Source organism: Delphinapterus leucas, chromosome 2 (genome assembly GCF_059928025.1).
Source record: "Delphinapterus leucas isolate spDelLeu-1000000601 "Yukka" chromosome 2, BTC_Dleu_Yukka2, whole genome shotgun sequence".
Lineage (NCBI taxonomy): Eukaryota > Metazoa > Chordata > Mammalia > Artiodactyla > Monodontidae > Delphinapterus > Delphinapterus leucas.
The window spans coordinates 107,554,662-107,578,541 of NC_143130.1; the positions used below are offsets into that span (position 1 = coordinate 107,554,662).

At 47.9% G+C, this 23,880-nt stretch overlaps 2 protein-coding genes and 1 non-coding gene across 7 annotated transcripts; 1 reads left to right on the forward strand and 2 right to left on the reverse strand.

The window, feature by feature from the left end:
- Positions 1-1,907: 1,907 nt before the first annotated feature.
- Positions 1,908-3,617, reverse strand: PPP1R3E (protein phosphatase 1 regulatory subunit 3E). The gene is made up of 2 exons (XM_089907466.1): positions 2,650-3,617; positions 1,908-2,333 (listed from the first exon to the last, which is right to left on the reverse strand). The coding sequence occupies exons 1-2, from the start codon at positions 3,064-3,066 to the stop codon at positions 1,911-1,913; spliced, it is 840 nt and encodes a 279-aa protein (XP_089763592.1). The 5' UTR covers positions 3,067-3,617; the 3' UTR covers positions 1,908-1,910.
- A 56-nt stretch (positions 3,618-3,673) lies between these two features.
- On the reverse strand, positions 3,674-7,085 carry LOC111164108 (uncharacterized). Of its 2 annotated transcripts, none has more exons than XR_016392147.1 (3): positions 6,546-7,085; positions 6,133-6,266; positions 3,674-3,776 (listed from the first exon to the last, which is right to left on the reverse strand). It is a non-coding gene; the product is annotated as an uncharacterized LOC111164108 (transcript). The 2 variants fall into 2 exon arrangements; XR_016392146.1 differs by lacking the exon at positions 3,674-3,776 and adding an exon at positions 3,785-4,973 and having other exon boundaries at positions 6,546-7,082.
- LOC111164107 (bcl-2-like protein 2) lies at positions 7,034-23,405 on the forward strand. Of its 4 annotated transcripts, XM_089907465.1 has the most exons (10): positions 7,041-7,144; positions 7,443-7,530; positions 8,008-8,447; positions 9,074-9,190; positions 19,423-19,537; positions 20,241-20,308; positions 20,616-20,722; positions 21,222-21,309; positions 21,396-21,547; positions 22,478-23,405. In XM_089907465.1, the coding sequence occupies exons 3-10, from the start codon at positions 8,016-8,018 to the stop codon at positions 22,515-22,517; spliced, it is 1,119 nt and encodes a 372-aa protein (XP_089763591.1). In that variant the 5' UTR covers positions 7,041-7,144; positions 7,443-7,530; positions 8,008-8,015; the 3' UTR covers positions 22,518-23,405. The 4 variants fall into 4 exon arrangements, with proteins under 4 accessions (XP_089763590.1, XP_089763591.1, XP_022409164.1 ...); XM_022553444.2 differs by lacking the exons at positions 7,041-7,144; positions 7,443-7,530; positions 8,008-8,447; positions 9,074-9,190 and adding an exon at positions 17,054-19,069; XM_089907464.1 differs by lacking the exons at positions 19,423-19,537; positions 20,241-20,308; positions 20,616-20,722; ... (1 more) ...; positions 21,396-21,547; positions 22,478-23,405 and having other exon boundaries at positions 7,034-7,144; positions 7,443-7,681; positions 9,074-18,712.
- The last annotated feature ends 475 nt before the right edge of the window (positions 23,406-23,880 follow it).

A 23,880-nucleotide genomic window follows, 5' to 3' on the forward strand; every position in this document is an offset into this window, starting at 1 on the left:
AATCCAGAAAATTTTGAGAAATCAGTAACAGATAGAAACGGGTGTGGGGAGCTGGTTACCTGGGAGCTCCTTGTTCATCTGCAGCATCAGGAACTGCTTTTCCCTCTTCTCCCTTCTAGAAGACTGTCAAGACGGAGCCTGAGGGAGGAAGGTGGATCAACCATGGTCTTGGAGAAAATGAAGTAGGTTCTCCACTCCTTCATCTTCAACAAGGATGAAGAGGGAGGCAGATGGAAATAGAGAAAGTGAAGGTAGATACCGTATATGCTAAAAGAAAAATGAAAGTGATGAGAAGGGGACAAGGAAAGAGAAAAGCAAAGAGCTTAGACATAGGGTGAGAGGAGAGGAAAAACAAACAACCAGCTGAGGTTAACCAGGAGAGACATAAGGCATAAATGTGAATGGGGAGAAGAGTCCAGCTTTCCCATTTCACTTGCTCAAGGTATGGAGCAGACTGCCATCTTCTGGTACCATTTAATTTTCAAGGTGCTCTGATTCTTGGTTTGAAATGTTTTCAGTTTCTTATACCTATAATCCTTTATACTCAAGAAAGTCCCCAACGTTGTTTCATTTTGGGGGCTCCCAAGCATCATTTTCCCCTAGAGAGGCACCTCCCCAAAGCTGTCCCACAGCACCCAGGCTGGAAGTCTGTTGGGTCAAGAGCAAAAGTAAGGGGCAGAGGATGAGCTGTGGTTTGAAAGAGGCCCTGGAATACCCTGAGGCTGCAGGCTGGTTGCTGCAGACTGGATGCTTTCTGGGCTCTGGAACATGTGTCAGAAACTGGAGAGCCATTCTCAGGCCCAACCACACGCTTGGGGTGCTGTGTGTTCTGAACTGTAAGCACTCCAAACGTAGGCTGGAGAATGTGGCTTCTAATCCACACTCTGCCCCTCACAGATCATAAAATGTCAGAGCAAGAAGGGGCCTAAGAGATCACCTAATCCAAATGCAGTTTCTCAAGGAGGAAACTCTGGCCCAGAGAGGTGAAGCAACTTGCCCAAAGTTATCCAGCTAGTCAGTGACTTCCTTTTCTTTTGTGGCAGAAGGAATCCTGTGATTCACCTGTCTCTTGACAAATACAGTCCATAAAGTGCTTAGAGGTCATTAGAAGGCACCCAGAAAGGTAAGGCTGGCATTTTTCTGGAAGCCCCTGAGTGCACCAACACCTTAGGCACCGCATTATTTGGCTACAAGGACAAGCCTGGAGTTGGTTTTACTTTCATTTTCATCCCCAGGGCTGCCTGGAGGCTGGAGGAAGAAGCTCTGATGCTACCTGCCATCACTCCCCAGCCAGTCAGTGAAGACTGAAGCTAGGGGCTGGGGTGACAAGCAAATCCTGTCATAATGTCAGGGGCTGGGGAGCAATGGCCAAGTTCCTGGGACTTAAGCAAGGCAATTATGGGTGAGTTAAAGCTACGATGGGCAGGGCTGGGGAACCTGCGGTGGCTAAGGCCAGTAAGAAGAGGGAATAAGCCAGCAATCTAAATGATTTCAACTGTGGTGGGCTCCTAGTTCACACAAAATATGTCCTCGGTCCCAAAGAGTCACCCTCAACCTTTGGCTGCCTAGGCCGGACGGACCTACTCACTTTCTCCCAATGCCCACTCACGGAAGAGAACGTCACTATCGTCCTTTTGCTTCTTTTCTAAACTTCCAGCACCCTTTCCGTCTCCCTCCTTCTATGACTTGGGTTTCTCCACTCACATCCACCCCAACCTCCCCAACTTTCGTTGATTCTACCCACACCCCACACCCCTTTGGTTTCCCCCATCCTCCTCGCCCTCCCGGGCTTGACTCTCTAAGGCAGCTCCCCGCCAATCTCGGTTTCTCCCATTCCTCCCCACCGAATCTTCGGGATCCCCCAGCCCCCCGGTGCCTTTGATTTTTTTCCGCCGTCGGCCGCAGGCGTCTCAGATAAAGTGGATCCAGCCCTGTAGCTCCGGGGCTCCACCACTGCCCGGGTGCTCGGGCCCACGTAGAGTATAGTCACGGCCGCCGTTGTTGTCCCAGAACTCGTGGCCGCTAACGCGGTAGCGCAAGGCGAAAAGCAGGGCGCCACCAATGGGTGGCGCCGGCAGGCGGAAGGCGAAGCGGTCGGCGCGCGGCGGGGGCGGGGCCGGACCGGCGTAGGCGGCGGGCTCCTCGCGTTGGGTCCGCCAGCCGTCGGCGCTCCAGCGCACGCTCACGCGCTTCTCGTAGGCCAGGTCCAGCACGCGCGCGCTCCCGGCCACGCCCAGCGGGCCCGCCTCGGCGCGTTCCAGGCAGATTCGCTGCGCCCGCAAGCGGGCCGCGAAGCCAGGCTCGCTGGCCGGCTCCAGGGCAGCGCGCGCCTCCTGCTGGGAAAGGGGGAAAGGAGGAAAGGGGAGGAGGGAGCCCAGGAGAAGGGAGGGAAGGGGAGAGAGAGGGGGCGGGGTCAGGGCGAGGCACGGGACCAATCGGAGGCCGACCCCGGCGTCCGGGCAGTCAGAGGGGAGCCCAGCTGGGAGAGTGGCCTAGAGCCACCTGCCAATGGGGACACCAAAAGGGATGAGCGAGGGCAAGCCCAGGGTTCGGGGTGGAGATGGGTGTTCCTAGATAAATCCACTCCCATAAACCCGCCGAGGCCAAGTTGGGGAGGTCACGGGGAAGGGGCGTACCTCTGCCGCCTACCTGGAGACCTCGGGCGCGGGACTGGCACGGCGCGAAGTGGCGAAGGGCGTCCCTCTGCAGCTGGACCTGCACGTGGCGGGGTACCCGGGGCAGCTCTCCCGGGCGGAAGCGGCGCACCGCGGCCAGCTCCAGCCCAAGCGCGTCGGCGAAACGCACTCTCTTACGGGTGTCGGGGCTGCGGCTGTGGGGCACCCGGGTACCGCTGCCTCCGGCGGGCGCAGAGCGAGCCCTGCGCTCCCGACTCAGAGCAGGAGCTCGGGATCGGGCCCCAAGGCGCGTCCCGCCTTCGCCTGGCACCTCCTCCGGCTCCTCCTCGAGGCTGGGCCGCTGGCTGCGGTAGTAGGCGCGCTCTGTCAGCGCGGCGATGAAGCTCAGGTTGCGGGGAATGTCGGTGCGGGGGGACCGCTCGCGAGACATGGCACCCCCCGCCCCGGCGGAGCCCTCCCGCAGCGCCGCCGCGCTGCCTTCCTTTCCTGTCTCCCACCCGCCTGGTGTTGGCGCAGAAGCTTCAGGCACCCTTCGCAGTTGCGTACTCTCCTTGCTGTCACCTCCAGAATCCTCCACCTCAGCTCCCAGGGTATTTGACCATCACCTCCTGCGCCTCTCTGCTCTGAGCCTGCGCTCAGCGGCGCTCACCCTCCGGTCCCGCGGCCGTCGCCCACAGCCCTCTGACAGGTGGCTCCCCATCCAGCAGGAGGTGGGCACTCCAGCCTACAGGTCCTGAGTGAGACCACTCTGCCTTTTTTTCTTTTTTTTTTCTTAACGGCCTCAGCCTTTCGGCTCGGGAAGAGTTAACGCAGGGAGTAGAGAGTAACCTTTCCTTTCCTTTTCGGGGAAGTTTCAAAAGGCCCAGCCTGTAACTTTCTCTTCAGGGCTCAACGTCTTCTTTCCCAAACCCTAGGCTCCAGGTTTGGGAGGATGATGGGCGAAAACATGGGAAGGTCACGAAAGCTAGTTAGAGTCTCAAACAGAAGCTGAGATGTGGTACTCAAAAGGGTGGGTGGCCCATTTGAAAGAGTTCTGAGCTGAGAGTTGTGGAAAGACAAAGTTTCTGGTCTCACCTCTGGTGCTATTTAGCTGCGTGACCTTGAAGAAGGCACAACTTCTCTGGACCTCAGTTTTCTCATCTGTAAAAAAGTGGATTAGAGTTCTGATCTCTAACCTGACTGCACGCTCTTTGACGGCAGAGGCTGTGTCTGATTCATGGTCAGTTTCAGCACATAGTAGGCCCTCAAATTATTGAATGAATCATCACATATATCTCTTGGAGCTGGGGCTGCGGGGTTCTAGTTCCAGTGGGAGCTCCAAGAAGGGCACAGAGCTGCTTTTTACTCCTTCATTATTTTCTATATTAGTGGGGAAAAAAATGTGAAGTTTAGTTTTTTTCTAACTTCCTCCTGATCTTGTGTAGCACTTACAGTGTGCTAAGTACAGTTGTTTTACAAATACTAACACATATAATACAGTCATCATAGGACTAGGGAGTATTATGCCTATTTTATGGATGAGAAGATTGAGGGAGAGAGACAGGATAGGACTCTTGCCCAGGGTCACATAAATTAATATTTGGATAGCTGGAATTAGAAGTCAGCAGTCCCACTCTAGAGTCTACTCTTTTATCCACTTAGTTATAAGTGGATTAAAACATTTCATGGTAATAGTTAACATTCTCAAAGCATTGAAACGGGGAATCTTAGAGTGGAAATGGAATCTCTAAATTTAAAGGAACAGGAGTGTTTAACCGTAAAATCACAAGTGACTAAGTTGGAAATAAATAGTGAGACATATGCTATCTTATTATTATACACTTTATTCCTGCTTACATTTTAATTCCAGTACTAACCATAGCAATGCTGTTTAGCCAGGACTCATTTTTAAAGTGATATTGAGTTTTATTTTCTTATTTTACACATACGTATATAATCCATGGACACATTCTTTTCATATTTTAGGGTATAAAATAATGCTACAGTAATCTGTGTTACAGTCAAGCAGTTAAAAACTGTCTTCCTTGCTCTGCTAAAATATGTTATTGACAGAATAGGTAAGGTTCCACGTCAGCCTAAATGGCTCGAGGTTTTCTGGGAAAAGCTCTGTTGCCTTGTCTACAGTTTGAGCTGCCATTCCTTGGCTCTGTAGTGTTGGCCTGAGAAGATCCTTGAGGTACACAGCTTTGGACCTGGTGTAATTTGTGTTGGTCCAGCAGTCTTTGTTTCTTAAATAGCCACTGCAGTGATCTTCAAACATCTGACTGCGCCTACTCAATAACTGGCCAGAGGCATCGAGTGATTTCTTCAGTCAACATTCACTGAGGGTCTATTAGGCTATGAGGACATAAAAGTGAATAAAATTCAGTGCCTGCTCTCACCAAGCTTATAAATAAATGGGTGGGCAGACAGAAATCTATTCGGATCCTGTGACAAAAGTGTTTTTATTTCAAGTAAATTCTTAGAAGAAATCAGGACTGCAAATGAAGGCCTAGGCTAGATTATTTTATAAGAAAGAAGGCAAACTTGGGACTTCCCTGGTGGTCCAGTGCTAAAGAATCCGCCATCCAATGCAGGGGACGTGGGTTCGATCCCTGGTTGAGGAACTAAGATCCCACCTGCCGCGGGGCAACTGAGCCTGCGCACCACAACTACTGAGCTCACGCACCTCAATGAAAGAGCCCGCGTGCCGCAAACTACAGAGCCCACGTGTCCATGTGCCCCGGAGGCCGCACGGCACAACTAGAGAGAGAAAAAACCCGCACGCCACAACTAGAGAGAGAAAACCCGCACGCCACAACTAGAGAGAAGCCCGTGCACCGCAATGAAGAGCCCACGGCACAAGGAAAGATCCTGTGTGCCTCAACTAAGACCCGACGCAGCCAAAAAAATAAAATAAATAAATAAATAAAATTACATTAAAGAAAAAAAAGAAGAAGAAGGCAATCTTGCTGGTGGCAGCTGGAATGATCAGCCCAAGGACAAAGAAGAAATGAGGATGGTTGAAAGGATACAGTCATAAAGGAGTAGAATCGGTGGTATGTTCAGAATATTGGGGAGAACTGAGTTTGGGTTTGCAAATGATGTGGATTCAGTTTGGCCTTGTAAATGGCATGATAACAGCATTGATTACCTGAAGCAAAGAGGGACCTTGAAACAATACAGTGTTAAAGTTAAGACAAACTTTCAAATCAGAATTAGGTTGAGGCCCATCTTCTCAGTATGTGGCTTTGGGCAAATTACATAACCTCTCCAAGCCTCACTTTCCTCATCCATAGAATGAAGATAACACAACATAAGGATTAGCGTGAAGATAAAATATCAAGTGTGTAAAGAAAGCACTTAGTACCTAATAAGTCTTCAAAATGTGTTAGTCATCACCATCTTTACAGAAAAGACCTTTCTTCTCTAGTTACCATAGAGGCAGATGGGAATACCAAGGCTTGGACTGGAGGTAGAAGCAAAGGGAACCAGCAGGGAAGGAAAATTGGGTTACCTCTTTCGGCTTTTGGTTGGAGAGCCCTCCAAATGGAGCTGAAGGTAGTGCCAGCTGCAAGAGCTGGTGGGCCCCAATCAGAATGCCTGAGGGTGCCCTCGTGTGGATCAGCTGTAGTCAGATGGCTTCACACGCTGTGTAAACATACTGCCTTGTATAAATGATAGACATTCATGTATTTGCATATATATACGTAATCTGAAAGGATAAACATCAACCTTGACATTGGCAACCTCCAGGAAGGGAGGTGGAATTGGGGGAAGAGCAGAGGGAGGGGGATTGATGACTTGTATTTTCTTTCTGTACACTTCCATATTATTTGACTTTTTCATAATGAGAATAAGTTCACGTGTTGGCTAGAAAGAACTAAAAAAGAAACCAATCTAATTACAAAAAAAAGAAGATAAAGTTACCTGCAGAAACTGCTTGCGATCCAAGTCCTGACTCCCTGATGCTTGGCTAAAGCCCCAGCTCACGTAGAGACCACTGGGTTAAAGGTCCTGGAGAAAAGAGGAAGTGAAGTGTTTGGTGTCTGTGTCACGTCTGCTAGTCCCACAGGATGAGGCACCTGGCAGGCAGTTCCCACCGGAATGGGAACTGCTCCTCTTTTCTGGGCACCCATTCCAGGGCTGGAAAAGTTCAACAAGTGCATGGAACATCAGAGACCTTCTGGAAATGCTGAATTTGCTCTGAGGTTTCCTGAGCCTCAGCCGGCTTCTCTGGGTAGCCTCCAGGGTCAGGAGCCCCGTCCGGCTCTCCATGTCCTCCTAGCCCTGCTCTTCCTGGCCTCCAGCGGCCCTCTCTCTTCCTGAGTTGTGGCCCTTCCCAAGCCTGCGTCCCAGCCCCGCCCCTCTCTCTGGACGCATCTCTGGGCCCCATCATCACCCGGCGCCGGGCCCTCCCTCCCGCCCCCCCTTTCTCCTCCCTCCTTCCTTCCCTCCCTTCCTCCCTCTCTCCCTCCCTCCCAGCTCCTGCACCAGGAAACAGCCAGATCCTGGCAGCGGCCTGACCCGTGAGATCCCTAACCTGGCAGGCAGGCGGGGTTGGAGACCGGCTGAGGGTGGGGGTGAGGGAGGAGCTGGGCCTTTGGGCTGCACTGGGGGGAGCGGGAGTAGAGATGGTGTCGGCAGGAAGCCCTTGGCCCTGGGTTTCCCGGGAGGACAGTCATTAAACATGGATTCGGCCACACAGCTGGTAGAGCGTTGGGGGCAGGGGCCTGGTCCCGGGAGCTGCAACCCCAGCCCTTCTCAGCCCAGACCCTAATCCCTGGTCTTCCCCACCTAGCTCTGATCTCCCCCTCCCCTTCCCAGGGCTCCACGCTGGGCAGGAGGATGAAAGGCCCCAGCTGGGGGCTCCTTGCCACCAGCGCTGGGTCCTAAGAGCTGCCATCCAGGCTGGGTGAGTGTCCCCTTCCTTCTCTGTCCCGGGCAACCCTTTGCTTCTCCCCCTTTCCCTTCAGCCCCTGTCTCCTCGCCCATCTTGTGCCTCTGCCAGCATCTTCACATCTTGCCTCTGGGGAGGTCCTAAGCCCCTTCCTCTAGCCAAAAAGGTGTGTACTGTGGCGGGGTTGGTGGGGGAGGTATAGAGGTGTCATAGAGCTGCTGTTGTCTTGTTATGAAAAGAATCTAAAGTATTTTAGGTGAAATTTACTTGTTTTACATTTATTTTGGCATATTATGAATTTGAGGGCCAGCCCCTCATGCCCTGGCCCCGCACCATGGCCTAATCTCCTTGTTCTTACTCGTCCCGGCCCAGTGGTTTCTGAGATTTCCCCTCACCTCCCTCCCTGTCTCATGGGCTGGCCAAACCTGAAATGCCTCCTTCTGGGTCTCTGACCATATATTCATGCCAGTCTTTTGTGTTTGACTCCTGCAGCTGCCCGGATGGCGACCCCAGCCTCGGCCCCAGACACACGGGCTCTAGTGGCAGACTTTGTAGGCTATAAGCTGAGGCAGAAGGGTTATGTTTGTGGAGCTGGCCCCGGGGAGGGCCCAGCAGCTGACCCGCTGCACCAAGCCATGCGGGCAGCTGGAGATGAGTTCGAGACCCGCTTCCGGCGCACCTTCTCGGATCTGGCAGCTCAGCTGCATGTGACCCCAGGCTCGGCCCAGCAACGCTTCACCCAGGTCTCTGATGAACTCTTCCAAGGGGGGCCCAACTGGGGCCGCCTTGTGGCTTTCTTTGTCTTTGGAGCCGCGCTGTGTGCTGAGAGTGTCAACAAGGAGATGGAGCCACTTGTGGGACAAGTGCAGGAGTGGATGGTGGCCTACCTGGAGACGAGGCTGGCCGACTGGATCCACAGCAGCGGGGGCTGGGTAAGAAACTTCTCCATTGCTGCCCTGAACATCCCTCTGAAAAGCTGGTCTCCAGGGGGAAGACGGGGGCTCTGGCTGGAGCTGGGGCGGCTGTGCTGGGAATGAGGCGCGGGGGCTGAGTCTCCCTGTTTGGGTGGAATCAGATGCCCTCACTATGGGTATCACTGGACTCTGCACTCCAGGGCTGCCATGCAGTCATCACTGGGTGGGCTCATGGTCCAAAGCAGAGGACAGAATACACAATAGACAGTGTAGTGCCTGCAGAGAAATGGCATCCAGCCATCGGGAATTTTTTACACCAGAGTACATGGCATGGGGGTGTCATGTCAGGGATCAGGGATGGGTGGTGGTCAAGGCAAGCCTTGGCAAAGGATGCCAGTTCTGAGCAGAATTTTTGGCCAGGGAAAGGATGGGATTCAGTTGACGTAGAGAAGGGCAAATGAGCCAGGCGCTCAGGGGGGATCAGAGGGGCTGGCGGCCAGGAGCTTGGGCCAGAGAGGAGCTGGGGGTGGGGTAGTGCTTGCAGTGGATGGAACTGGAACTCTCCCTCTCCTCTTTTCTCCACTCTTTCCTCTCCTGATATCCCTTTCTCCTTCTTTCTCTCCTACTTCCCTTCTCTCCCACAGGCGGAGTTCACAGCTCTATACGGGGACGGGGCCCTGGAGGAGGCGCGGCGTCTGCGGGAGGGGAACTGGGCCTCAGTGAGGACAGTGCTGACGGGGGCCGTGGCACTGGGGGCCCTGGTAACTGTAGGGGCCTTTTTTGCTAGCAAGTGAGAAAGTCCAGGGCCAGGTGGGGCGAGGTGTGGCTGTGGGACAGGCGAGCAGGAACAGAGCAGAGGAATGCCCTTGGAAGAAGTGGGGGAAAGGATGGGCGTGGAACGGGGATGGGAAGGGGCAAGGTAGCGTGCAAGAGAGCTGAGTGTGCCAGGCAGGCGGTTGAAAGAGTGAACTGGAGCTATTGCGGAATGTATTGGGAAAGTCAGGAGATGGATTCATTCCAGGGTTGGGGGGAGGTGGGAGGGATCATGCCTATAGGTGTAGGCACATGAAACTCTACCTAGAGCTTGATTTGCAGCCCCGAGGAAGGTGGACTTGCATAAGGGGTTGGCGTCTCCTTTGAGTGAGTGAGATTTGGGGCAAACACAGAAGGAACATCCCTTTGGAATGGGAGCTTGGGGTTCTCAGGGGATAGGGAGAGGTGGCTGTGACCATGGGCTGCTGGGACATGTGTGTGCATGTGCACGGGTGCTCGTGTGCATGCTGGGCTGCTTGTCTAGTCTGGTGGCAGTGGGATTCCTCGAGGAGAAAACATTCCCTCTTGCAGTGGTGAGAACGAGGGGCAGCTCTCTGTCCCTCCTCCCAACGTCCCCTCCCCTCTCCCCTTGTTCTGCTGCCTCAAGGCTGAGGGAGAAACACTGTATCCAGACTGAGGGCTCTGGCAACTTTTCTGCAGAAAGTCGTCAGCAGGGCTTTGGAGAGAAGAGCACTTCTGTAGCTGGCCTTCTTCCTTCATTGTCCCCCTTCCTTGTGCATCACGCACTTGCTGCTGCCTCCTGGGCTCTGACAGAAAGGCAGGGCTGCGGAGCCTGCGGAAGGGGGAGGCTTCGGGAGCTGGAGCTGCCTGCTGCCCTCCTCTCCCACTGGGGCACACTGGTGCCTAAAGTGTTCCCTATCTCTGGGACCTTTTGTACCCAAACTTAAACTCTAAATTGGGGCTCTTACTAATTTTCCTTTTGAGTGTGTGGACGTAAATGCAGATCTGGAATACAGTCTGGGTCCTGCACTGTGTCTCGGAGAGACTGTTGATGTCTTGAGAGGAACATTCCAGCTCTGAACCCCATGAATGTGAGGGTGACGTGTACTCCGTGACTGGCCTATTCCATGTGGTCGGCTTTGGTGCTGCTTTATTAAGGGCCAGGTGTCTGGGTTCCACAGTACCTCCCAGGACCTAGAAACATTGATATTTTCTTGGAAGCCACGCTGTTTGCATGGGTTTTACTTGTCTGTACCTCAGAGTCTGAGGATGTTAACTTTAGAGCTCCCTGTTCTCTATAACAGATTCAGATGACAGCTTTTTCTTTTGAGAAAGACATGATTTCACTCCAGATGTATGCCCTGAGCCAGACCTCACTGCTGCACTTTCCTAGGTGCTAAAATTGCTGCTCTCCAATGCTGACTTCTTCTGACACAGTGCTCTAGAACCCTGCCCTTGATCCTGAGCACTGACCAGCTTAGCTAGACCATGGTTGACTCTTGGAGATTTTCACTTGGTCCCAGAATGTGGCAACATAGTTGTACTCACAAGAATGTGGGACCAAAATTGGCCTCAGGTGTTTGCTTTTGAGAGAGGGCTGCACTTTTTAACGGTATTTATAGGGGAGGTGGTGGACTGCATGGGCCACTTGGTCTGTTGTGAGTATGCTGGTACCAGGCACTCAGAGCCAGTCTGTGGCAGGCAGTTGGGGTGGGGGGGTCTCTGACTTGCTCAGGACAAACTAGGCCAGTGGTTTTCCAACTGCTTGGCAGAGCCCCAAAGTTTCCTAGGGTTGCCTCAGGAGTCCTTGGGGGAGATGAGGCGGGGGCACTGAGCAGGCCAGGTGACTTGCCCTCAAACAGAACAGCTCCCCTGTAGCTGTCTTACGTATCGGGGTTCAGGGTAAGATTTTATTTGCATTAAGGGGTTTGCTGCTGAAAAACAAAGTTGGAAAACCACTGACTAGACTGTCAGCTCCAAATTGGAGCCTGTGCTCCCCCAGGTTTGGGTCAGACTCTTCCCCCTACCCTCTACCACAGGACGCCTAGCCCTGGTAGCTTTCCTGGGGACCTTTAGCAAACAGAGGTAGCAGGGACTGTGGTCAGGTTACCAAAAAGCCCGGCTCTGAGGCCTTCACACCTGGGTGGAAGGAGAGGCTGTTTTCTGAAAGGGTAAAAGGGCTTGGTCTGGATTCCCGGAAGCATAGCTTGGATGGGACCACAGAGGGCAGTTTTGACCTGTCCTGCCCTTCTGAGCTTGAGGGGGAACGGAAACCCCAGAGACTCTTCTGTCAGGGAAAACTAGCGACTCTCTTCTAGAGCCATATAGTTCCTTGGGATTAGCTCTTGGCCAAGAAGGCTGAGTATGGCTCCCAATTTTTAAATCCATTTCATTTTTTTTAAAATAAGGGAAATAAATCTTATTGCCATTTTTCAGAGATTAAATAGGTGGAGAGGGTGTTTCTTGCTCTCCAGAGCCCAAAGGGACAAATAGGGACTTTGCTTAGGCCAAGGAAGGAGCAGAGGTAGGGCAACTAGGTCCTGCACTTATTAATCCCACTCCCCACTTATTCTAGGGCATACACTATTTTACTTTTTTAAAATCATAAAGCGGCGGGAGAACAGATTTGGTTAGTTTAGAAGAAAAGAAAAAGCTCTATAAATATAAATATATATTCCTGTATTTTTATTTAATAATTTATAAATACCAAGTTCATTTGACTTTTATTTTTGTGTAATATGTAATGGTCGTATTAAAAAAATAAATAAAACCCAGAAGTTTAATGAGAAGGACTGAGCAGGGTTTGTGACTTCTATACTGTATAGCCTGGGGTCAGGACATTTCTTGATCTAAGCATCTCATCATGACCTTGTTAAGGCCAAGAATTAGATTAATAGGGATTTGGGAAAGTATTGAGATAAAAAAATTAAAAAAAAAAAAAAAAAAGGAGGGAATTCCCCAGCGGTCTAGTGGTTAGGACTCTGCGCTTTCACTGCCGAGGGCCCGGTTTCGATCCCTGGTCAGGGAACTAAGATCCCACAAGCTGCGCCATGCAGCCAAAAAAGAAAAAGAAAAAAGAAAATCAGAGTTGTTCTCCCATCCCCCCATCCTAGCCAAATGCCCAAAGCCAAGAACTCCATCTGTGCCAACCCAAGCATTGAGAGGGTGTGTGTATATGGTACTTTGGGATGGCCACAACAAAACCCAAAACAAAACAAACAAAACCTACCAAAAATCTTTATGATGTAATCAAGTCCCCTGTTGTGGTTCAGCTGCTAAATCAGAAGTATGTGATAATGAGCATTTCTCCTCAATATCCTGCTGCCTACTTCAGACTTAAAATAAGTCTGGCAAAAATGGAGCCCTTGCTTACTTTCCTGCTCCCCTGAGACATTTGGTTTCAGCCATTGTAATGCAAACTGCTAAACTGGATGGGATCTACAGGAATTGTTCAGCCCATCCCTCTGTACTTCTAGTCTAGGACCACATCAAAATCATGTCTGACAGGAGTAGTGATCTTAATTTTAATTTACAAGTGGGAGTTTCTAGTCTTTCTATAATCCAATGCAATATAATGGTATTTGGGTTTATGTGTTAAATTGTAGTGAGAAATACACTGCTTAGAGGAATCCAGTGTTGTATTTCTATTCTCTTTATATAGAAAAATCTACGGGACAAGCCATGTTAAAATCAGAGAGTGGCTTGGTGAACATGGCTCTAGGGAAAAGGGAATTAGATGCTCTTAATAGTTAATATCATCAGGCTATGATAGCTAGTGTATTTATCCCTACTGTAGTTTGACTGGTTTATAGTTTGCCTAATTCCAAAAAGCATTTGCAGCATCTTACTATAATACACAAAAGACAAAACAATAGGAAAATATAGATTTTTAAAGTAAGGGTAAAGGGAAAATTGAAATATTATAATAAAATGACAGCAAAAAGGAAAACGAACACAGAAAAGGATTCTATAAGCAGTATTCCCAAATACTAAAGGTAGGCTATGAATTCAACTCTGAGCTTCTTGGCAGCTAAAGAAAATTGGAAAACACAATGAGATTCACATCCCTCCTAGGATTCGTAAAACCTTTCAGTTCCTCAAGGTAGGCAAAAAGTTTTGTGGCTCTTCTGAGAAGACACTGAATGATATAGTGGACACCACCCTCTATAACACCTGATAGCAAATATGATGTTGAGTTTTACACTACCGTTTCTTGCAGAAATACCAAATGGGGATTCAGCAGGTCCTAAGCTTGTTCTATCAGGATCGTCACAGTTTAGCTCAAATATGCTCTATGATGCCATAGTTTAAAATAGGGCTAAATTTCAGACTATCTAAATTGACAGATGGATTGTTTATTCTTCAGACAGTTCTCTGTGAATGTTATTTCTCCAAATCATACTTTTGATAAAAATTGGGCAACATTTAGTTACACTTTCTAGCAAATGGATGGATTATAAATATTCTGTGTTTTTAGTTGAGAGCAGATCCTTTGAAAACTTTAAAAGCTGCCTTAAATGTGGATACAGGTGAGATACAAATAAATTAACAATATTTTAAAAATCAACCAGAAAACATAATATAATGGAATGCTATCTAGTTTTTTATTCATTCAGTCATTCATTCATTCAGCAAATATTCAAGCATCTTAGGTGTGCTGAGGACAATTCTAGGCACTGAGGTAGAGAAGTGAACAAACAGGCACAAATTTCTGCTTTCATGTTACTTTCATTCTAGTAATGGAAACAAACAAAAGCTAAATAACTACCTACCTACATAAATAAATTTCACGACGTTCATTAACGTAACATTTCATGTTAGGTGCCAAATGCTATGGAGAAAAATAATTCATTAGGGTAGGATTGGGAAGGTGTATGTATAGGTTTCAATGTTAAATAGAGTGAATGGGGAAGGCCTCATTTCTAAGGTAACTTCTGAGTAAAGTCATGAAAAATGAAATTGGAAAAATATTTTTATTGACATGGAAAAATATTTCTGTTATCTTATTAGGTAAAAAAATAGATTAGAAAACAGAATATATGGTATGATCCCATTTTGCTAAAAAAAATATGTATATACACACACATATATATACCTCTATATGTATTTGTGTATTGAAAGTTTCAGGAAGGGTATATGCCAAAATATCATTAGTGATTATCTCTGGGTGGTGGATTTTATGGGTGATTTTATTTTTTCTTTTTGCTATCAGTATTTTAGGATTTTTTTATAAGGAACATATAAAAAAGAAGTTTTTCAGGTACAAAGTCTTCTAAAAGTTAACCAAGCAGAATGGAAATTAAGCAGCCCAAGAGAGGCTCCTTCTCACTTAAATGGCCACCCCACTTCCATGCAAGGTTGGACCTAGGGTGTTAAGGTAGGTCGGGCCAGACTTTGCATTAGAAAGTAATTGGAGTCGGCTCCAAAACAGAGGTAAGTAAATGATCAAGGCTCCAAGGTTCTGTGTCAACATTGTCCAATAGAAATATAGTGCAAGTCATGTAAAGCAACTATACTCCAATCAAAATTTTTAAAAAGTCAAAAAAAAAAAAAAAGAAATATAATGCAAGCCACATATGTAGTTTTACGTTTTTTAGTAGCCTCATTAAAAAAACCAAAAAGAAACAGGTAAAACTAATTTTAATAGTATTTTTTTAAACCTAGTATATAAAGACTACTATAATTTCAATCTGTAATTAATACTGAACAATTATTATTTTACATAAGTATCTTTTTCATCCTGAGTCTTTGAAACTCAGTGTATATCTGACACTTCCAGCGCATCTCAATTCAGAGCACCATTCACATTTCAAGTGCTCAGTAGCCACGTGTGACGAGTGGCTACCATATTAAACAATGTACTTCTAGATTAGAGGGAATTATTGCAGCCAGTAAAGGTAAAATTTTCAAAACAGGAGTTAAAAATGGGGATGAAACTATTAGGAAGCCAAGTATTTATATGTTTGGTGAGAAAACTTTTCCCTTCTGGACAGAACTGGACATGCCCTCATCCATTTTTACTGATTTAATTCTCCTTTTCTCAACTCAACAGATCATTCACTTTTGTTAACACACTTTTCCTTCTTCTAGGGCAAAACATCACTGAGTTTCAGTTTTTCCGAAACTCCATGGCCCTCTATTGATAGGTTATTACTGAAGGAAAAGTATACTTATAATGGGTGAATCTTACATCATTACATACCAATTAAAAAAAAAATTCATTCTCAGAGGAAAACTTACCTCTTTGATGTTCTCTATGCATCAACAACAGGCAGGATATAAATTTATGACAGAAGATCATTCATTCAGTTAACATTTATTGAGCACACAGTGATAGCCAATGGCAATACAAATATAATTAAGAAGGTGTCCCTGCCTTTTACACTTTCAGTCTAATAGGGAACTTATATTACAGATCACCATTCAAATATCTTTTTAAAATGTGTTTGTAAAAGTAATCATGCTTATTAGAGTAAGTTTGGAAGCTGGAGCGTTTTTTTTAATTTTAAATAAAAATAATATATGATATTGTGGGAAAAATCATAGAACATAGAAAATTATAAAGAAGATCAATCATAATAAGCCTACTACCCAGAGAGAATCACTATTAACATTTTGGTATATTTCTTTTCCATCAGTTGTCTGTGCTTATATTTTATGATCATACTGTATATACAATTTTTTTTTGTATATACAATTTTGTACACTGCAATTCTGCTTACCATTATATTGCAAGCATTTTCCTTGTCATTAAAAATGTTTTGAAGACATAATGACTATATAAAATTACATATATGTGTGTATAACAATTTTCCTGAAAAGTGCCCATTTGGACAATCAAGTTGTTTACATTTTTTTTCACTTTGATGAACACCTTTACTCTCAGATGTTTACCTAGGTTTTAGATTATTTCTTTAGAACAGATTATAAGAAATACAATTACTGTGTTAAGAATCTCAACATTTTAAAAACTTTTGTTGCATATTGCCAAAGAACAGATTGTACTGGTTCTCATTCCTTTTTTTCTCCAATGCCCAAGTTGTTTTTTTAAAAAATCAGATATACATAATTTTAATCATACTTTATATACAATTTTACATCCTACTTCTTTGGCCTAACAAAAATTATTTTTATAAGTTATCACACACTACGTGTAAACCTTTTTGTAAAAAAATAGGCGCATAAAAAAATAAAAATAGGTGCATAATAATCTTGTGATGTAATTATAGTTTGCCTAAACATTTATCTCTTATTGGAATTTAGTCTTTTTCCAGCTTCAGCATTGTATGTGATGTTATCTTTGTGTATTAAAAACAGACCTTACAGAAATTTTGATCTGAGCTTTAAAATCTGGTTTTGGATTCCCTGCTCACTTCTAATTAGTTATGACTTGGGGGAGTTACTTCATTCTTTCCTCATCCCTAAAAAAGGTTATGGTTTGGGGACTATTTGCTTCATAATGTTATGAGAGTTCAATGAGATAACATAACAATGAGTCTAGGATGCTGCCTGTTACAAAATCCAGTGCTCAACAAAACTGTGGTTCAAAGGCATTATTTTAAAAATCACATTTCCCTTAACTGGCTTTCTTAGTTTAAATTAGGTATCAATAAACATCCAAGTCTTGATTTGGTTAAAATCAGTAGAAAAGATTTTTCTTCCAGCAAACTCACAATCTTTTAGAGCTTGTCTGCGGTGCTCAACTTAGTTCTCCCAGACCACTGAAGCTGAGATGGCTGATGAAGTAATTTTCAGTGAAATTTTAAGCAACTGTGACTCTGCTCCAAGTTCTCCTGTTCCTGAGGTAAGGATTTGTGTGAAAAAATGAGGGTGAGGGGAAGAGTGGGGTATACTGTGAAGCTTTTGACTTTTGGTTTGCTAGTAGGAATCTCCTCTTGTTCAAATCCCTCTACCAGGTCATGTACATCCTCTCCAGGTTATTTGAATAACTATTTGGTTGGGCTCATGTGAATCTGGCTCTCAAACCATAGCTTGGTCTGGCTGCAGCTATCCCTCTTGCAAACTTAGCACTGCCGTTCCTTCCTTTTTAATAAATGTGTAGGATCACCACTAAACTATGGCAACCCTGCTTTCCAGGGCTAGGTCTCATTGGTATCTCAGAGTGCAACGATGAGGTGGAATTCCTCTGGGGTCTGAAGGAGGGTCTGGGAAAGCGCTGTAGATGAAGGGTGGCACCCAGATCCCCAGTCTATGTATCCTTTGGTCAACAAACATTTATTTGGATACTATGTGCTAGGCATATTGCTCCACGGTGGAGATGCAAATGTAGATAGAATCCGGCCTCTCATCTCCAAGCTCTCACAAGCCCTAGTTAGGAAAGGAAGCACAAAATGATTAAGTGCACAGTGGAGGTAGGCCCGCTTGTCATGGGAGAGGAGGGGAGGCCAGTTAGTGGAAGGCTTCACAGAGGAGGTGATGATGGGGTTTGCAGTGGTCTGGCTGAAGAAGGACTGCATGTACAGAGGCACAGACCTGGGTGCAGATACACCCACTGGAATGAAGAGTGTGGAAACAACATTCACTTGGTAGCCTGGTCTGGAGGTCTCCAAGGCCTCAGTAAGGAGTTCTGAGAGTTAACCTGGCCAGTGTGGATTGGAGTGGTGACCCACTGGAAGCTGACCCATTAAGCGGCTGCAGCAAACAGTCCAAGCAAAAGAGGAAATGAAACTGGGGCATGAGCAGAATGCTTGGAAAGTATGCCTGTGCAGGAAGACAGCACATACAGGGCTCATGACTAGTACTGGAGTGAGGATTCCTCCCTGCTTTCTGGTTTGGGGAGACCTGGTGGATGGTGGTGCCAGTAACCTGGGTGGGAAAGATAAGCTCCTTCCCAGAGAGCGCCATTCAGAACCCTCCATTTCCAGCAACATCCCATCTACTGGTGCATTCCTGGTAGAAGCCCAGTTTCCAGAAACCGCCGCAGTATTTCCGGGCTCTGCCTTCCAAGAACTCACTACTTGGCAACCAGCAGCATCAAGATGGCCACCTCCTAAAGACCAGTCATGTGACCTCGGCTTTCACTGGGAGCCCGGCAGTCCGTTCGGGGGCAAGGTTCACCTGTCACGAAACGGGTGTCAGCCCTTCGAATCTCGCGAGCCAATCGGCATCTGAGGCTGGGCCACTTCGGCGAGGCGATCGGAAGATTGGTCCTTTCCACTCGCCTTGCCAGCGGCCAATCACCGACCGTCATACTTCGCGGACCCGCCCTTAGGCGGGGGAGAAGCAGGAATGTCGTCACAGCTAGGCGGTATTGTTACTTAAGGACTTGAGAGGAGGTGGGACGAGTGTTGATTGACAGACCGAGTTCTCCTACCGGGATTTAAGGATTTGGCGCAATCCCCCGCCTTAGGGATGGGGTCTTGTTTGATTGCCTAGTAATATTCCCCAATGGAGTCCTAGCTCGTGGTGACGGGCAGGCTGCTTGACTAATGAATCCTCGGCGTGGCCGGCGCAGCTCTCCAATCGCTGGGCGGCTGGCCCCAGTCTGAGCGGCGATGGCGGCGGCGGCGGCGGCGGCAGCAGCAGCGGGGGCTGCGGGCGGTCGGGGCTCCGGGCCGGGGCGGCGGCGCCATCTTGTGCCCGGGGCCGGTGGGGAGGCCGGGGAGGGGGCCCCGGGGGGCGCAGGGGACTACGGGAACGGCTTGGAGTCTGAGGAACTGGAGCCTGAGGAGCTGCTGCTGGAGCCCGAGCCGGAGCCCGAGCCCGAAGAGGAGCCGCCCCGGCCCCGTGCCCCCCCGGGAGCTCCGGGCCCTGGGCCTGGCTCGGGAGCCCCCGGCAGCCAGGAGGAGGAGGAGGAGCCGGGACTGGTCGAGGGTGACCCGGGGGACGGCGCCATTGAGGACCCGGTGAGGGAAGGAGGGCGAGCGAGCAGGCCGGCCGGCCGTGTCACGGGAGGCCCAGAGCTCAGGCGAGCGGGAGGCGGGCGGGGGATGGGGGTGGGCGGGGAATAACGTGGCTGGGGCCGGGCTGGGGAGGCAGCCTCGACCGCCAGAAGGGGCCCAGCCGGGTTGATTCGGGCGTCATGGGTGCCTAGTGTTGTTCTAGAGAAGGTAGCTTGGTTTTCTTTTCATTACGACCCTCGCGTGGGGCGAGAGAAATGGCCGCGCATGGCTGGGGCCGCGCGCGGAAGGAGAGCAGGGTAGAGCCCCTGCGTTGGTTCCTCTTAAGCTGTTCTCCATACCCTCCCCACTCATTGTAGGAGCTGGAAGCGATCAAAGCTCGAGTCAGGGAGATGGAGGAAGAAGCTGAGAAGCTAAAGGAGCTACAGAACGAGGTAGAGAAGCAGATGAATATGAGTCCACCTCCAGGCAATGGTGAGTAACTGGCGGTTGCACGCGGAACCCGGGTCCTGAGGTTGGAAGGGTTATCGGAGCACGGTTTATATGGAATTAGATGCTCGGAACCTTGGAGCTGCTTGTCTGAGCAATTACTGGGCAGTTGCTGCAGTCATAGTCCATTGTGTGTTTTTCTGACCTTTGTGAGACGGGGCCTATGTTTTGGTGATGGTAGTCTTGTGCCTCCCTTTGTCCCTGTTACAAATGTGTTGCTCTTTGTTCTTAGTCTTCCACTACCCTTTTTGGAGGTTGCCAGCTGGTATTTGACCTTCAAGTCCAATAGTTTTTCTTTCAGTTGGAGACCTTTAGTTAGGAGTCCTAAGATAAACTGCTCAGCTTCAGGGGGCTTCTCCTCTAATCTAGAAATGTCCAGCCTCAGCTGACTTAATTTTGTTCACTTTTCAAATCATTTTAACGGAAGCTACTCAATAGGTACTTGATTTGGGGGCAGGAGGGAATCCCTGTATTGTTTTCTTTTTAAGACTGTATTAATCTATTCCTTAATTTTTCAAGTATTTGGTGAGCACCTACTGCATGCTAGACTTTTCTAGGTAATGGGTACAGCAGGGAACAGAACAGACCAAAATCTTTACCTTTGTTGCTGCTTGTGGTGGTGGTAGTGGTGCATAGATTGGCCAAGTAGAAAACAAGCGTTTTTTTCCTGATCCTTTTTTCTTCAAAGCTGGCCCAGTGATCATGTCCATCGAGGAGAAGATGGAGGCTGATGCCCGTTCCATCTATGTTGGCAATGTATGTACCAGAGCCTTGACTAGGGTTGGGGAAAGCTCTTAGTTTGGGGGATTATTTATTAGGAGTCTTGAAAGGAACCATTTCCAGGGTAGGTGGTGGATTTAAGGGGTGGAGGGAGGGTTGGAATGAGGTGAAAGGTAATGGTGATTAGCAGAGGCTCTGGGGTTGGAAGGAAAAGAGGTTAGTTCCTTAGAGAGCTAGATATTGATGTGCTTTGGTGTGTATGGACGGCCCAGCGCAGAGGCTAGGCAGAGTACCTGTGGAGATGGGAGTTTGCCCTGTTACCTGTGAAATGTACCCCCCACAGGTGGACTATGGTGCAACAGCAGAAGAGCTGGAAGCTCACTTTCATGGCTGTGGTTCAGTCAACCGTGTTACTATACTATGTGACAAATTTAGTGGCCATCCCAAAGGGTAAGTGGGGAAGTTGAGGTCGTTTTAGTCACAGTTAAAAAATAAATAAATTATATTTTATATTGAGCAGTAAGTTACCTAGATGTTAAAGTAAGTACTCCATCTTTTAAGATAGGTGTTAATGTTGATACATATCAAGGATTGCACATAAAATTGCCTTCAGGGGCCCAACAGATAACAGAGATGGGGGCTGGGTGTGGGGGGGATCATGAACTATAAGGGGGGGCGCCTTCTGCATGGCCCCCACCGTTTTCTGCCTTGCGGAAAACCAGGCCCTCTGTATCCTATCTTATAATTTTCCAAGAGTAGCTGCAAATTTTGATTAAAATCTTCCATTAAGAATTTTTTGGACAGATAATTAAAAATATGAACACACTGTACTCAAAGCATGCCTGCAAGTTGGGTTTGACCTGTGAGCTGCTATTTGTATCCTCAGATAAAGTTACCTTTAAAATACACCTAAAAGTTATATTTATCCTCAGAAAATTACCCTTTTCAGGTTTGCATATATAGAGTTCTCAGACAAAGAGTCAGTGAGGACTTCCTTGGCCTTAGATGAGTCCCTATTTAGAGGAAGACAAATCAAGGTAAGCCCTGTGCCCTTTGCCGTTCTGGTTCTCTGTAAGTTCTCCAGGTCGGCTCTAAGGCATTGTGTTGTACGTGTCATTCTCAGGTGATCCCAAAACGAACCAACAGACCAGGCATCAGCACAACAGACCGGGGTTTCCCGAGAGCCCGATACCGTGCCCGGACCACCAACTACAACAGTTCCCGTTCTCGATTCTACAGTGGTTTTAACAGCAGGCCCCGGGGTCGCGTCTACAGGTCAGGATAGATGGGCTGCTCCTCTCCCCCGCCTCCCATGAGCCCTGTATGCTTCCTTCTCTCCTCATCTGAGGAACCTCCCTCCTTTACCCTCCCCTTGGTTCCGGGGACTTGGTCTCCTGCCTGTGCAGGGTGAGGAAGGTAGTTGCAGGCCAGGAGGCCAGTCTCATCTTTTTCTGGAGCAGGAATTGGTGATAAGGGCTGGATCTCTCCACCCTGTTCTGAGAGATGCTTCTCCACCCAGCCTTTTTTTCCTTGAGAGTTGATGGCAGTGAAGGTGTTTACACAGAACTCCCGGGAAGAACAGGGCCTCAGAGCAGTGAAAGCACTGTTTGGACCTTTGCTACTTTTCTCAGAGTTAGGGAGGGGCTGAAGTTTGAACCTCCCTTGGAAGAAAACCAGAGGCTAGTTGATCCTCCTCAACAGCCATGTGGGAGGATATCGAGATATTTACTCTTTAGCCAGTCTTTTGCAACTTTCTCGCTGGGCCTAGTGTGGCACCCATGTTGTTGCTTCACTTTATTTCCGTTTCTTTACATTTAAATAGACAGTTTAGGCATATAGACCTTGGCTTTTCATAAGATTTACCTGTCAGCTCCCAGGAGTTAGGGAGGATCTGTTGGTGAGAGCCTCGCTTTTAAGAGCTGTGGAGAACTGGAATCTGGATAAACAATGAGTCCTTTTTCTTGCCCCTATGTCTCAGATGCATTTCTTTATTGCCACTGTTTGGCGAGGTAATAACAGTTAATTCCCCACTCCCATTTGCCAGGTGTGTCACTATTTCTGGGATTGTGGGGGTCAGTTTTAGGACTTGGGAAACTTCTTTCCCCTCTTCCCTTCTCAATAACTGGGGCGAGGGCCCACGGGGAGGGGCTTGTACTGAACTATTTAGTGATCATGTTAACACCTAACTCTCCTTCTTTCTTCCAGGGGCCGGGCTAGAGCGACATCATGGTATTCCCCTTACTAAAAAAAGTGTGTATTAGGAGGAGAGAGAGGAAAAAAAGAGGAAAGAAGGAAAAAAAAAAAGAATTAAAAAAAAAAAAAAAAAGAAAAACAGAAGATGACCTTGATGGAAAAAAATATTTTTAAAAAAAAAAAGATATACTGTGGAAGGGGGGAGAATCCCATAACTAACTGCTGAGGAGGGACCTGCTTTGGGGAGTAAGGGAAGGCCCAGGGAGTGGGGCAGGGGGCTGCTCATTCACTCTGGGGATTCGCCATGGACACGTCTCAACTGCGCAAGCTGCTCCCCCTGTTGCCCTGTGCCCCTTTGCCCCCTTGTGGGCTGCTCAAGGGTAGGTGGGCATGGGTGGTAGGAGGGTTTTTTTTTACCCAGGGCTCTGGAAGGACACCAAACTGTTCTGCTTGTTACCTTCCCTCCATCTTCTCCCTAGCTTTCACAGTCCCCTCCTGCCTGTTCCTGTCCTGCCAGGTCTACCACCCACCCCACCCCTCTTTTCTGGCTCCCTGCCCCTCCAGATTGCCTGGTGATCTATTTTGTTTCCTTTTGTGTTTCTTTTTCTGTTTTGAGTGTCTTTCTTTGCAGGTTTCTGTAGCCGGAAGATCTCCGATCCGCTCCCAGCGGCTCCAGTGTAAATTCCCCTTTCCCCTGGGGAAATGCACTACCTTGTTTTGGGGGGTTTTGGGGTGTTTTTTGTTTTTCAGTTTTTTGTTTTGTTTTGTTTTCCTTTGCCTTTTTTTCCCTTTTGTTTGGAGGGAATGGGAGGAAGTGGGGACAGGGAGGTGGGAGGTGGATTTTGTTTATTTTTTTAGCTCATTTCCAGGGGGTGGGAGTTTTTTTTTTAATATGTGTCATGAATAAAGTTGTTTTTGAAAATAAAAAATGTTTGGCCTTTTGGGTGTATGGATTATTTATCTTCCTGTTGTCTCTTAAATCCCAGATGGCTGTTAATTCTCCTTTCTGGAAATGCTGGTGTTGTGGAGGGGAAGTTCCCACCTAAGGAGTAGGAGTCAGAAGTACAACTAGCAGGAACATTGTGCGTTTAGCTGAGCTTGATGGGGTTTTCTGGAAAGCATGTAGCCCTGATTGGCATTTGAGAGGTACATTAAATGAGCCTGGGAATATAAAGGAATGGCCAGATTAGAGTGCTCTAATAGCACTTTAGTGTGTCCTCTTGATAAAATTTGTGCAAATGAATTATCCACATCAACAGCACTAGATTCTTATGTTGGCGTCTGGGTAGCCTTTTTTGTCTTCTCTATCCCAAGGTAGGCTCAAAAAACGAGGGAAAAAAATAATTAGGGGGACTTCCCTGGTGGCGCAGTGGTTGAGAGTCCGTCTGCCAATGCGGGGGACATGGGTTCGGGCC